The 13,790-nt window shown below is 36.6% G+C and overlaps 1 protein-coding gene across 1 annotated transcript; it reads left to right on the top strand.

Annotated features, from left to right (window-relative positions):
• The first annotated feature begins 93 nt into the window (after positions 1 to 93).
• Positions 94 to 4,676, top strand: LOC117923478 (transcription elongation factor SPT4 homolog 2). The gene is made up of 5 exons (XM_034841789.1): positions 94 to 219; positions 322 to 413; positions 627 to 682; positions 3,077 to 3,138; positions 4,140 to 4,676. Exons 1-5 carry the CDS (start codon positions 133 to 135, stop codon positions 4,185 to 4,187), a joined length of 345 nt encoding a protein of 114 aa, XP_034697680.1. The 5' UTR covers positions 94 to 132; the 3' UTR covers positions 4,188 to 4,676.
• The last annotated feature ends 9,114 nt before the right edge of the window (positions 4,677 to 13,790 follow it).

The raw sequence follows: 13,790 nt of genomic DNA, 5'->3' as shown, positions 1-13,790 counted from the left end.
ACACGTGGCACCAGATGATTCAGATGATTGGTGTACCCATCTTAAATGTAGCATTCGGAACTGTAGGAGATTTATTTTATTTTATTTAAATCTGAGTTTCGAACGAAAGTTGGAGAAGAGAGAGAGAGAGAGATGAGCAACGCCGCCCAGATTCCGACGAGCTTCGGGCACGAGCTCAGAGCTTGCCTCCGTTGCAGGCTCGTCAAAACCTACGATCAGGTCTTTCCTTTTTCTCTGTTTGGTTTCTCAGAGAGTAAAGCCCTTCCTTTTTCATCAGGCTTTGATATTATACAAAAAACGGGTTTTGCTTTTGTTCCGCAGTTCAGAGAGTCAGGCTGTGAAAATTGCCCCTTCTTTAAGATGGATGAAGACCATGAGCGTGTTGTCGATTGCACTACTCCTAATTTTAATGGGTAAGCACTTCTACTTCTATTCCCCCTTGTCTTTTTCTTGTTTTCTATGAATGTGATATAAGATTTTCTTGAAGAAATATAGATGAAAGAAAATGTGTGTCTCGTTTCAGAGAACAGAACTTCTAAGATTGCATGAGAAAGAACTGACTTTATGCGATTTTTTTTAAAATGATTTTGATGTTGATTTCTCCCTCAATTCCATCTGTGTTATAGGATAATTTCGATGATGGATCCAAGTAGAAGTTGGGCTGCTCGGTGGCTGCGAATCGGTATGTCGAACTTGTTTATTGTTTACTGTTTTTATAGTCAGAAATCATGAGAGCTACACATATTTGTTTTTTGAGGGTGTTTGGTACTAGGAAAAACAAATTCAGCAAAATTGTACTTGGAAACCCTAATTTGAGTCATGATTACATCAAAGAGGGTTGTATGACAGTCTTACAAAATCAGGGTAAGTAGCTTCTTTTTGTCACAAAAAAGGTTGCCTGCCTATGTTACGTTTTCATGATATGCAAAACCTAAATAATGTTTCATGCTTAGGCAGCATCAAAATATTATCGAAATTTCTTTTGAGTATTTAATCTCATGTTGTTGTATAGTTTGAATTGTAGTGCCTTATTTAATGACTAGAACAGACATGCTTTTATCCTCAAACCACCTGCATTTTAGAAGTACACATAGAAAACCAATTTGCCAACTGGGAGTCTGCCTTCCCCACCAATGCTGTCTCCTGAGGATAACTTCCCATACGTGTCTTTAAAAAAGTTTTGTTTTTTCTAGGTATTATATTCCACATTGATGGACCCAAGCTTAGAGAAAAGAAGAGGGTTATGGCAGGTAGATGGCCAATGTAAAAATTAGTCACTCCTTTGAACATGAAGTTGGGAACTTGGGAGTAAGCAAATCCACAAAAAGTATCCCATTAAGATGAAAACTTCCCTGCCCATCCATCCAGAGCAATATAATACCATATAGATAGAGCAACAAAAAACAGGATGAAAGACATGTTTCTTATTCCAAAAATAAGCGAGCAAGTTAGATCAAATCAGCAGTCTGTGTTAGAAAAAGCCTCATATCGGCCAATTATGTGCTTTCTGATAGTAGAATGTTGAAAAAGCAAAAGACAAATAAAATGTTGCATAACTCATCCATGGTTTAGAAATAAATAGAACCAACCCTTTGTTGGCTTATACCTTTGCATACCTCCAATAAGTCCCAATGCAACTTTAGTCAACTTACAAAACATATTCCCATTTATTTGGTCAGCTATATATATGGTAATGTTTTAACATTCTGCATTATCCAGGGTCATATTTGTTTTGTTAAAATCTTTTGCCATTTTTCTTTTTCTCTCTTAGCATCTCAATTTATGTCCTCATTGACCTTCCTATCATCCATGCAGAACCTTCTGACAAGTCATTTTAGATTTTTTTTGATTAATGTAATGACTGGTATTTGTTGCACAGGATTAAATAATATCAATAGACTTGTTTTAGTTATTTTCTACCAATTGTTGCTACCTATAGCTTCTTACTAATGGTTTCATTTCTAATTATTTCCCTTCTTGTCATGCCACTCAACTATGACGTTTGGTTTAAAAAATAAATTGCCCTAAGAGTTATAAGCCATAGTGAAATAGATTTTTCTATTAACATCACCCTTTTCTTTGCTTTACCAGAGTGTTATCATCAATTTAGTCACTGATGTTCTAACTAAACCAATTCAATGTTCCTCTGTTTATTTCCTTGTGGTTACCACCAAAAAGCATTTTCCCACTGTCCTGGTATATTTTACTAGTTGAACATTTTTTTGTAAATACCAGTTGGCTATATCAGGTTAATACTTTGGTTTGGTGTTATAAAATTCCAAGAAGATCTTGCTTTGATCTTCTGAGGCAATTTTAACATGCGATGGAGCTGACAGGTTGTTAATTTTTCTTAGAGTGCTTCTGACTTTCTGTATCCTTTTGTGCTCCTTGTCATCATATCCGATCATCTTCACTCCTGAATTGAAAGCATGAAGTCTTCTGTTATTTTCTCATTTCAACTGGGATCTTGAAGTATCCTACAAGTGAAAATGTGTGGTGTATGTATCTGCTTGTTTGAATGTCTGTTTTTGTTGGTCTCCAACAAATTGTTTGGTAGGTCATATGACCCTAATCTTGGATCTGTCTAGCTTAAGGTTATTCTCTACATGTTTGAGGGGGACAACCCCTAAGAACTCATCAAAGCCCTTATTCTTCCTACAGAGCTTTAGTTTCTAGTTCTTTTATCATTCTCATCTCTTTCATATCACAAAGCTATTGTAGCTCTTTCTTCCTTCTTATTCTTCCTTTTTTTTTTTATCTTCCTATTGTTGCCACCTAATTCTATTCTGCTCCCAATTGATACCTTCTTTTTTTTCTTTTTCTTTTTTTTTTGTAGTTTTTCTTATTTTTTTATTTTTTATTTTGGAAATCCCTTGGACATACCTTGACACTCTGAGTGCTATTACATACTCTCAAATCAAGTATCTAAATGACTCTCCACTGATATCTTTGCTTGTTTTTCTAGGTCTTTTCTTTTATGCCTATTAGAACCTTATATTGTTTCAAATTCCAGTAGTATTATTTGAGGAATTTAGATTTTTGTAACTCAGAATGTTCCTGTTTAAACAATCTGCAGGAAGATTTGTTCCTGGATGTTACACCCTTGCTGTTTCAGAGGCACTTCCAGAGGACTTGCAGGTTTGCATGTTCATACTTTAGCACAATGTGAAAATTCCTTCTGTTGAAGGGCTTAGTTTCCTTTTACCCTTTTCCAAGCTAAACAAAAAGTAATCACGAGGAAGTGATCAATTTGTTATGTTGCTCTTGCATGTGTATCTCAACTACCCTGAAAATTTGATCTGCCCATATCCAGGTTGTGTACAATCCATTGCCAACCAATGTCTGGAGACAAATCTAATTGGTTTGGCTTGACCATGACCTATTATTCTTTTTTAATCTATGTTATTGCCCCAGATTTCTTAAAACCCTTCAGTTTATACTTCATCCAGAGGACCACTTTTCAAATTTTTTTCCTTTGGTCAATTGGTAGGAGGTTTATAATGGAAATATTTACATCTCATTTTTTTGCACATATAATTTCTTATCGTATATTCCAAATCCATTGGTTATCTTCCAGGGAATTTTAGTATCAAAGTTCAACTTCTTTTAAAATTAGTTACTGTTATCTTTCATTTTGTATAATTGAGTTTGCATAAATGCCAAATCCATCTGTTATCTCCCTGGAAACTTTAATATCAAACTTGAGTCTTTTTTAAAATGCCATGATTTTTCTTTTTGCATGGTCGTGCCACCCTTCCTCTTTTCCCTTTGGGGCACATTGTTTTGGTACCCAGAACCAATGCATAGGGAGACTATTAGGTTAATCAAATGGTCTGTCTAGAGGAGTTTCCACCTGGTTGATTTCCTTAGTGCTTGTGATCTTTACGATGACGAGCTTCTCAAACTCTGGCTCAAGTTAACCACTAAATCTTCATATTAAATGTTGCTGAATATCCACACTGCAACTGGAAGAGAACCATAGCGACTAGAGCTTGCACATACTTGGATCTCTAGGTGCAAGGCTCTACTGTCTGATCAAGCATGCATGCATGCATGCTTGGTTGCTGCCCTTATCTTTGAGCTATTTCCCTTTTGTGATTTAACTTAATCGACTCAACTAATCGTTTGTGTGACTGCAGAATTTATGCGAAGAGGAGCGCGTGCAATATGTGCCGCCAAAACGCTAATGCGGGATTGAATATTGCATCATTGATGATAAATGGTGTTGGCACCTCTCAATCTTAAGTAAATACCTGTAGTTGGACTAAGAAACATTCTGAGAACAAAAGGGCCTGCATTCGAGTGTTCATTGTTTGAAGCGGTGTACAAAACCGATGTTTTGTATGCATGATGTTTAGATTTCTGTGCTGGTATAGGCTTATACTGAATGTATTTTTCTGTCTTGTGCGAAGTAGGCTAGACATACTTTCTTGATTCAACCAATGAAGACGAACTTTAGGTTTTACCCAGAACCTAAAGAAAAAGAAAGGAGAAGTTTGTAACAGACTGGAATTAGGGTTAAAACCATTTTGATGTAGTGGCCTGGCCCAAAGTTTGGCCAACCAGCGGGCCTGTACTAGACAGTGGGTTAGGTTTAATTTAGTTGGATTTTTAACCATTTCGAGAATTGAACTGAACTGATTTTGGTTTTAATTAAATTAGAGCTAATTAGAATATATTTATTTGTTTATCTTAACGAATTCAACTTAATATTGATTTGAATTAGTTTGATTAGGCTAATTTTATTTGTCATAAAATTTAAATGATCAAACTTATCACACTATGCTATGCTTCTGAAATTGGAATTAGAAAAAAAAAAATTAACAAAAAAAAGGAAAAAAAGAAAAAGGGAAAAAAAGGTTAGCCTAAGAATTTAGAAAGAAAATATGCAGATGGTTGATTCGGTCTCTATTGATTTGAAATGTTGATGATAGGGTTCAGTCCAATTTAATTATTTTAGTTCGATCACCTCCGAATCTAAGTAGGAGAAGGATTTGGACGAGAATCGTAGGAGTAGTTTAGAATGATGGTGCGAGAAGCAACAAATCAATGTGATTTGAATATATTTACAAAGTTTAGGAAGATTGAATTGGGATTTGATATTGATAACGTACAGGTGGTGTGGTGGGTGTTGTGTCATTATCCAAAAGTCTGGGCACGTACGCATAAGATTTTCATACCCTTTACTTGATGAAAGAAGCTTTATCATGTATTTGTGTTGCTTTCAAATGATTCAAATAAATTCTGTTTATCAAAGAAAATGTCATATGTTTTTGGCATAAACTATACTAATGGTAAAAAGACATTTGAAAAAATAAAATTAAAAACACTAAAGTGTTGTATAATAAAAGAATTAGAGAAGGAAAAAATTGGAATGCTCATACAAAATAAAATATCATTTTATTAGTACGTCTTTCCCTTTTATAGAGATCACGAAGAGATTTACATTAATAATATAAATGGTCAAATATGATTAATTTTCATATTTTATAACACTTCATTTTAGATGATAATAAGAATATGTTTCATTAAATCTTTATTAGGGAAAACTCAATCGGAAAACCCTAAATCAAGAAAAAAAAAATTACAACATTCTTTAAATGATTTGACTACTAGAAATTTAGATGGTTTCATTAAACATCTTAACAATAACACCTAATGGGATTTGGACAAAAGAAAAAAACTTTATCCGTATTAGTATTCTATCTCTCATGCAAAAATATGATCATGTTTTCTTCAAATTTTAATGTTGTGTCTTAACTTTGTCAATATAGTTGATGGTAATGCTTCTATGAATAAATTTGCGAGATTATCACACATTTGGATCTATTGAACATCAAGTTCACCGTTCTCTTAGAACTCCTGAGTATAGAAGAGCTTGGAGAGACATGCTTAATTTTGTTATCTTTTATAAATTTTGCTTTAATATGCACAATACAAATAACACTTTATTGGATTATCTTTAAGGGGTGATAGTCCACATGATTTCTAAATATGTTAGATCATTGACTTCATTTATACATAGTCACAACTTGCTTCATGAATTACAAATATCTTTTGCTTGAAATCGAGCTTTGTAAGAGTCTAATTGATTTGTTCCCAATTGGTGTACCTTTGATCCAGTCCTTAGACGGGAGTTATCAACAAAATTTATAAACCTAAATCACCATATACTAGGGTGGCATAGTTAGCATAGCATAGTGGTTCTAGGATCGTCCATAGAGATGGGTTTTCATTTCACACCTGATATTAGTTTAAAGAATTGGATTGATGCTTTTTCTTTTACAAGTTAGTTTTAAAAGAAAACATAAAGTTGGTTGAAAAAGGGGTTGGTTTTAAGCTAACAAAAAAAATAGTAATTGATTTTAATTACAAAGAAAAAGTTTCTTGGGTTTTCAAGTTACTAGGTTCAGACCCTTTATACAAAAGGGAAGATTCTGGATCTTTTCCTCGCATTGGGGTTTTAACCTATAGTTATCCTTCCAATCGGTGTGTTACAATTGCTTCCCATTAATGGTTTCAACGCTAAATCCCTCTCACTGATGCATCTTGTAATGACTCGTACTTCTCACCTAGCATTTGCCATTCAAGGTGATCCTTAACCTTGGATTACCCTTCAAAAGCTCGCAGGAGATAACTAATGGATGTCTCCAGGGAGTCCAAAAGCTTACCAAGTGTTGGCTATTCTAAGTAATCCTACCTTTAAACCACCTCCCAGAGACTCGCAAGAGATAACTAATGGATCTCTATGGATTGAGTCCGAAAAGCCTACCAAGTGTTGGCCCAGGTGATTATAAGAGATTTTAAGTTAACTAAAAATATAAAAACCATTAACGGGTCACAACTTCCTCTTCATTAAAAACTGAAACAAGGAAAACTTCCATTTTTGTATTCGAGTCCCTTACCTAGCTTCCTTTCGTCCAAGAAACAAAAAGTCTAGCCACTCATCCTCTGAGAAAACATCTTCAAAGGTTGTTTGGCTAGAAAGAAAAATACAATCAAAGTGAGTAGGTAAGGCAGAGCAAAACTCTGTATATTTCTTACTAAAAAATGTACAAGTGATCCCCAAGAATGTCTTCCAAGATTCTGAGATAGATATTACAAAGAGATATCTTAAGATATATAAAGAGAGATATTTTCAACCCCTCAATTAGATATCTTAAATATCTTAAAAGATCTTTAGCTGATTACAAGGAGAGAATAGATAATTTACACAAAATATCTTAAGGTAAAAATCTAACAGAGTCGATGAAAAATATCTGAAGATTACATGAAGATTTCGCAAGTCAGATATGAAGTTGCGAAAATTTTGTAAGAGGAAAGTGAAAAAGGTAGCTGCGAAAATTTCTTATGTCTTGCAAAAATTTTGCAAGTGGTTGCAAAATTCTTCAGTGTTAGATTTCTCCTTTGATTCTCTTCCTTGCACACTTGATTGATTTGGCAAAGGCTTTGAAGCTCTCCAAAACTTGGATTCTTTATGTAATTTAGCTTCAATCTTGCTTTGCCATGGATTATACCAAGTTCTCCCTCATTCTTGGCTTGTTTTAATGATAAAAAAGCTATCAAAAACATCAAAACTTGCCAAAATTGATTAGTAACACTTGCAAGGGTTCTTAATGTGCCAATTGAGTTGAAAAGTAATAAATACTACTCAAAAGTGTTTAAAAGAGTTTATAAGAAGCTATAAAAGAGCACTTTTTGAGTAGTAACCACTCCCCCCAATCGACATATTGCTAGTCCCTTAGCAATGAAAGAGAGAAAAAGAAAAATAAAAACAGTAAAATAATTTACAAAATCATGCTGATCACTCCAAAAAATCATAAGTGGCATGGTTGTAAAGCATACTCTTACACGGAATATTTAAAAAAGCAAAACTCATCCTTCAATAAGAGGATATAAAAAATCTTACCTGATCATAATTCATACAGAGTAGGCATTATCCAAATTTAAGCAATGATAGGATTTCCACTCTCCTAGGCTCAATCATTACTCTTCCACAAAAATCTGTGTTAAGCTTATTAGTTTCCGAATATAGTACTCTGAACTAATCTCTCTTCCCCAACCTAGTTCTTTCACAAACTTTAGCAAATTGACCATTTCCATTAGGCTAAAAACGTAATTTTTTTTTATTTCACAATTTTTTTTTCTTGTAGGTGTGCAATGCTTAAGGTATATTTTCTAAAGTGTCCATGTAACGGGGGTCCATCGATGACTCCCAACCAATCAAGGTTTAAGGCATCAAGTTTTAAGGATCTTTCGACCACTAACTCCTCAGATTTTACCTCGAACTTTTGAAAATGAAATTTAATATCCAAACACCTACAATATGTTAAACTCCACCTATTCACCCTTGTAATGAGCATTGAGGTCGGTGGCTCCCAACCAATCAAGGCTTAGGGCATCGGGTTTTAAAGATTTTCACCATATACCCCTCAGACCTTGCTCGGGTTTCAAGGCAAACGAAACACTTTGTTCTTTTTTTTTTTTCAAAAGGTCCATTGACCTTTTATCAGGTGTCTCAACACTATTAAAACGAGGTCAAAGGTGGCAAGTCTACATTTTCCTAAGTTCAGGAGGTGAGATAGTTTTTCATCTTATAATCGAAACCTAATGTAGACAGAGTGTGGTAAAATTAAAGTGAAAGAAATAAGGTTGAATTCAATAGGAGTTTCAATAATTCATCAACTTTAATAAGCATAATACAAACTCTAATATTTAAATAAAAAGATAAGAATTCAATTTCTCCCATTTCATTTTGAGAATTTTTCCTTAATAACCATGGAGAGTAGAGTAAAAACTTTTTAAAATTAAAGAAAAATTTTAAAATTAAGTGAAAAGTACTATTTTAACAAAATAACTTAGCATTATTAACAACTTCCTTCCTTTACTCTCCCTCCAACCAAGATCAACATTGCCCTCAATGTGGCAAGAACGATTGTAAATAAAGGGAGGAAGTGGTACCTCTTGAGTGACATGGAGTGTGAGTCGTATAAGAGAAACCACATGATTCAAAAAACAAAAGATTAATGAGTAAGGGAGATAGAAAAGAAAAATGCCAAGTATAAACCAAAATGATATATATATATATATATATATATATATATATATATATATATATATATATATATATATATATATTACTCTGAGAAAGTACAATGAGATGATCATGTAATACATCCAATCCTAGAATATAAAATATCAACACAAGTAATAATGTCTACTAATATACTAAGTAAATACAAAATAAAGAAATGATCAAGGAGCGGGGTTCTTTGGTGGAGATGATGGCTCAGTGGCTGTCTCGTGAGTGGCCTGGGACGAGACATCGACTGTGATGGTCTCCTTAGTTGGAGCTATGGGCTCTGATGGCCCAGGAATGTCAGTCTGAGGTGGTGTAAGTCCCAGATGCTATTGAATCTAACGAAGGATAACAGTATGCTGGTCTTGCTGAGCACGTATGTGTCTCATATGTCGGAATAGAGCATCGTGTGTAGCGTTTAGTGTCCTAAACAACAGTACCATGGCACAAAAATTTGAGCCAAATACGATGATAAAATCCCCTGATGGAGGAGGTACAACTGGTGGAACATGAGGTATAGCAGGAGGATCAGTAGAGGTGGCCTGAGACATAGATGGTGTAGCAGGGATGGGTGGAATAGAATCTGTGGGATGCTCATCCTGCTGTGCCTGGTCAGCTTGTGTTGGCACTAGAGATGCTGGTCTGGTTGGGGCTGCTTCAAGTGTTGATTCCGTTAGATTCTTACCTGCCAACTGTGTCCATTGGTCGAGAGTGAAATGCTCTCGGCAATGATGGCGGCGCTTAAGATGGGGCTCAGTAGGATAGCCCATATGCTCCAATATATGGTAGAGCAGCCTCAAAAATAGCAATAGGATCATGTCAGCTCGCTGTAGCTTCTTCCTGTTAACTTTCTCCTTGAAGTATAGGAGAACGGCCATAATCAGGTGATGTGGCCCAAAATAGATGCCCTCAGATATCCTGAATAACGCGTCTAGGATGGGTTCTCGCTTCTGCATTGAATGCTGAAGAGGGAAAATGTTGGACCGCAACAATACATCTACCAGGAGCATCCCAGATGGAAACTCCTTACGTAGAAGGTATGAATCTCCAGAGGTCCCTCTCGATAGAATGCCGACTATGTCTCATTGAGATATAGGGGACCACTATCTGAAATGTGCTGGATCCTCTGGCTGAAATGGAATATGGAGAGCCTTAGCAATGTGCCTAGTCTTTAAGATACCCTGGCGCCCATCTATGCTGAAACGAATGGCTGTGGGATTCTGGGCGCCTTGAGTAGTCATGGACTGATAGAAATCCATCGCCACTCTGGGGTAGAAAAACTCTATGGGAGTCATTAGGCGCTCGAGATGGTACATCTGGAGTAGTCCAAACGAATCCCGAAGGTCCGACTGCTGTCGCATAACCTCAATGTCGAATTAAAGCTCAGAATGAAATGACCTAGCTCTATAATCTGAATTGCCCTCAATGGGCGGTGCGGTAACCATAGGCTTCTTGATGATGGTTTCCGGAGCAATGCTAGAAGGATGCTGAGTATCCGCTTGGCCTTGATAATTAGGTTGCGCATGCCTAGATGTCTCTCCAGGGCCTGAGGTCCTAGCTCTCTTTGGTGGAATGCGGTGTACTGATGGCTCTGGGGGCAGAGAAATTAGCGGTTTCCGTGTCGAGTATCAGCGTTGAGGGGGACTAGAGGGCATCCCACCCTCAAAAGATGGAATGGTCGGGGCTTGAGAGGCCTGAGATAAATCCTGAGGAGCAGAGACACTTGGCTGAGCCTCGCGAGATGCGGACGGGTCTGTATGGCCCTCTCTGATGCATGCCATGGCTGAAATAGGTGAGAGGCGGAGGTCTTTTCTTCTTCTTGGTGGCCGCGGGGTGTGGAATGGCGAGGAAATTGCTTCGTAAGGTGGCGGTGAGCTTTTCATAATAGAGGATGGGTCGTGCGAAATAAATAGAAGCTTTAGAGGTTTTTAAATAAGAATTTTAAATGACCTTTAGCTTCCTTCTTGATTGTTGGTAGTTCGCACAAGTGACCGTTTGCATTTCGCAAGGCAAAAATGGGTTGCGAAATTGCTGGTAGCCCTTGAAAAAATTTTCGCAAGTGGTTTTGGCTGGTGTGAAATTTTCACATTTGGATTTGGTGCTGCGAAATTTTCGCTTTTGGATTTGGCTGGTGCGAAATTTTCGTATTTGGCTTTTTGTCATGCGAAATGCTTTGTTTTTCCTCTATTTTGGAATTCCCCTGTATTTGATCATACAAATTAAATTAATTCATAATAAAATAAAATTAAAACGAGAAATTTCAATTTAAAACATATACTAAATCAATAAAACTTGAATTTAAAATTTAAAACAAAACAATAAACAAAAACAAAAAATATGGACTTAGTGTCTACCGACAGACTAAGTCCATCTAACCATTTGTTTTTCAGGCTTGATGTGGTTCATGGAGGTTGATTTCCTCTTTGTCTTTAGAAAATGGCTCCAGGAATGGCTTGAGACGTTGGCCATTGACTTTGAAAGTCCCGGTTTTGTTGAGTAGCTCTACTACTCCATTTGAATAAACTTTTGGATAGTAAACGGACCTATCCATTTTGACTTCAACTTTCCCGGGAAGATGTGGAGCTTAGAGTCATAAAACAAGACTCTTTGTCCCTTATGGAATTCTTTGCAGGAGAGTAATTGATCATGCCACATTTTCAATCTCTGTTTTGCAATGTTTGAATTGATATAGGCGTCATTTCTCAATTCCTCCATCTCATTAAGGTCTAGAAATCTCTTCATGTTGGCTCTATTCAAGTTTATGTTGAGCGTCTTGATTGCCCATCAAGCTTTGTATTGCACTTCAACGGGGAGATGTCATGCTTTGCCATAGACTATGCGATAAGGAGACATTCCCAGAATGGTCTTGTAAGTGTTCTGTAAGCCCATAGTGAATCATGAAGCTTAACAGACCAATCTCTTCTGCTCATATTCACCACCTTCATCAATATGTTCTTGATCTCCCGGTTGGCTAACTCAACTTGCCCAGAAGTCTAAGGGTAGTAAGGTGTAGCTACCTTATGCTTCACCCCATACTTGGCTGAGAGAATTTCGAATGACTTGTTACAAAAATGAGTACCCCCATCACTGATTATGACTTTGGGTACTCCAAATTTGGAGAAGATGTTCTCTTTGAGATATTTGAGAACAACTCTGTGATCATTTCAGTTGCATGGGATTGCTTCAAGCCATTTAGAAACATAATCCATTCCCACCAAGATGTAGGAATAGCCAAAGGACATAGGAAAAGGTCCCATGAAGTCAATGCCCCATACATAAAAAAGATCAACTATTAAAATGGGGTTCAAAGGCATCATGTTCTTACGTGTTAATTTTCCAAGCCTCTGGCATCTGTCACAGCTCCTACACATGGTGAGGGCGTCTTTGAAAAGTGATGGCCAGTAAAAATCCGATTGCAACACTTTCATAGTTGTATTTTGAGAAGCAAAGTGGCCTCCACATGCGCTTTCATGGCAATGACTGAGGATCCCCTATTGCTCTTGCTTAGGGACGCACTTCCGTATTATTTGATCTACACAATATTTGAATAGGAATGGTTCTTCCCAATAGTAAGCATGAATTTTTGCAAAGAAGTGCTTCTTATCTTGTGATTTCCACTCACTTGGAACTTCTCCGGTAACTAGATAGTTAGCAATATGAGCATACCAAGGAGCGACTTCTATCAACATGAGTGACTCCTGTGGAAAATCATCATTAATTGGCAAACTGTGGGAATTATGTGCAATGGCTAGCCTTGACAGATGGTCGGCTACCACATTCTCCACTCCTTTCTTGTCTTTAATCTGAAGATTGAATTCTTGAAGCAAGAAAATCCATCTAATCAACCTCGTTTTTGCATGTTGTTTAGTCAACAAATATTTCAAGGCCGAGTGGTCAATGAAAACCACAATGAAAGACCCTACTAAGTAAGCGTGGAATTTGTCTAAGGCAAAAACTACAACCAACAATTATTTCTCTATGGTTGTGTAGTTTCTTTGCGCTTCATTCAACGTTTTGCTTGCATAGTAGATCACATAGGGCTTTCCATCTTCTCTTTGCCTAAGAACAGCTCTTATAGCAAAGTCACTGGCATTGCACATCACTTCAAAGGGAAATTGCTAGTTGGGAGCTCTCATTATTGGAGCGGTTGTCAACAATAACTTCAATTCTTCAAAACTCCGTTGACATCGATCATCCTATACAAATTTAGCATCCTTTACCAATAACTCACAAAGAGGTCTTGCAAGTTTAGAGAAATCTTTAATGAACCTCCTATAGAACCCAACGTGGCCAAGGAATTGCCTTACTCCTTTGACAGTTGTTGGCGATGGCAACTTGATAATCAGTTCAAATTTTGCTTTGTCCAACTCAATGCCTTGGCTGGAAATAATATGCCCAAGGACGATCCCTTGGGGTACCATGAAATGGCATTTCTCCCAGTTAAGCACCAAGTCTTTCTCAATGCATTAGTTCAGCACAGCTTCCAAATTGACTAAACATTTGTCAAACGCACTTCCATATATGGTGATATCGTCCATAAAGACTTCTATAATACGCTCCACCATATCACTAAAAATGCTTAACATGCATTTTTGGAATGTTGCCGGTGCATTGCATAAGCCGAAAGACATTCTTCTGTATGCATAAGTTCTGAATGGAAAAGTGAATGTGGTTTTCTCCTGATCTTCAACAGCAATTTCAATTTGAAAAT

The sequence above is a fragment of the Vitis riparia genome, chromosome 10 (genome assembly GCF_004353265.1).
Source record: "Vitis riparia cultivar Riparia Gloire de Montpellier isolate 1030 chromosome 10, EGFV_Vit.rip_1.0, whole genome shotgun sequence".
Taxonomy (NCBI): domain Eukaryota; kingdom Viridiplantae; phylum Streptophyta; class Magnoliopsida; order Vitales; family Vitaceae; genus Vitis; species Vitis riparia.
This window is presented reverse-complemented; position numbering and strand designations above follow the sequence as displayed.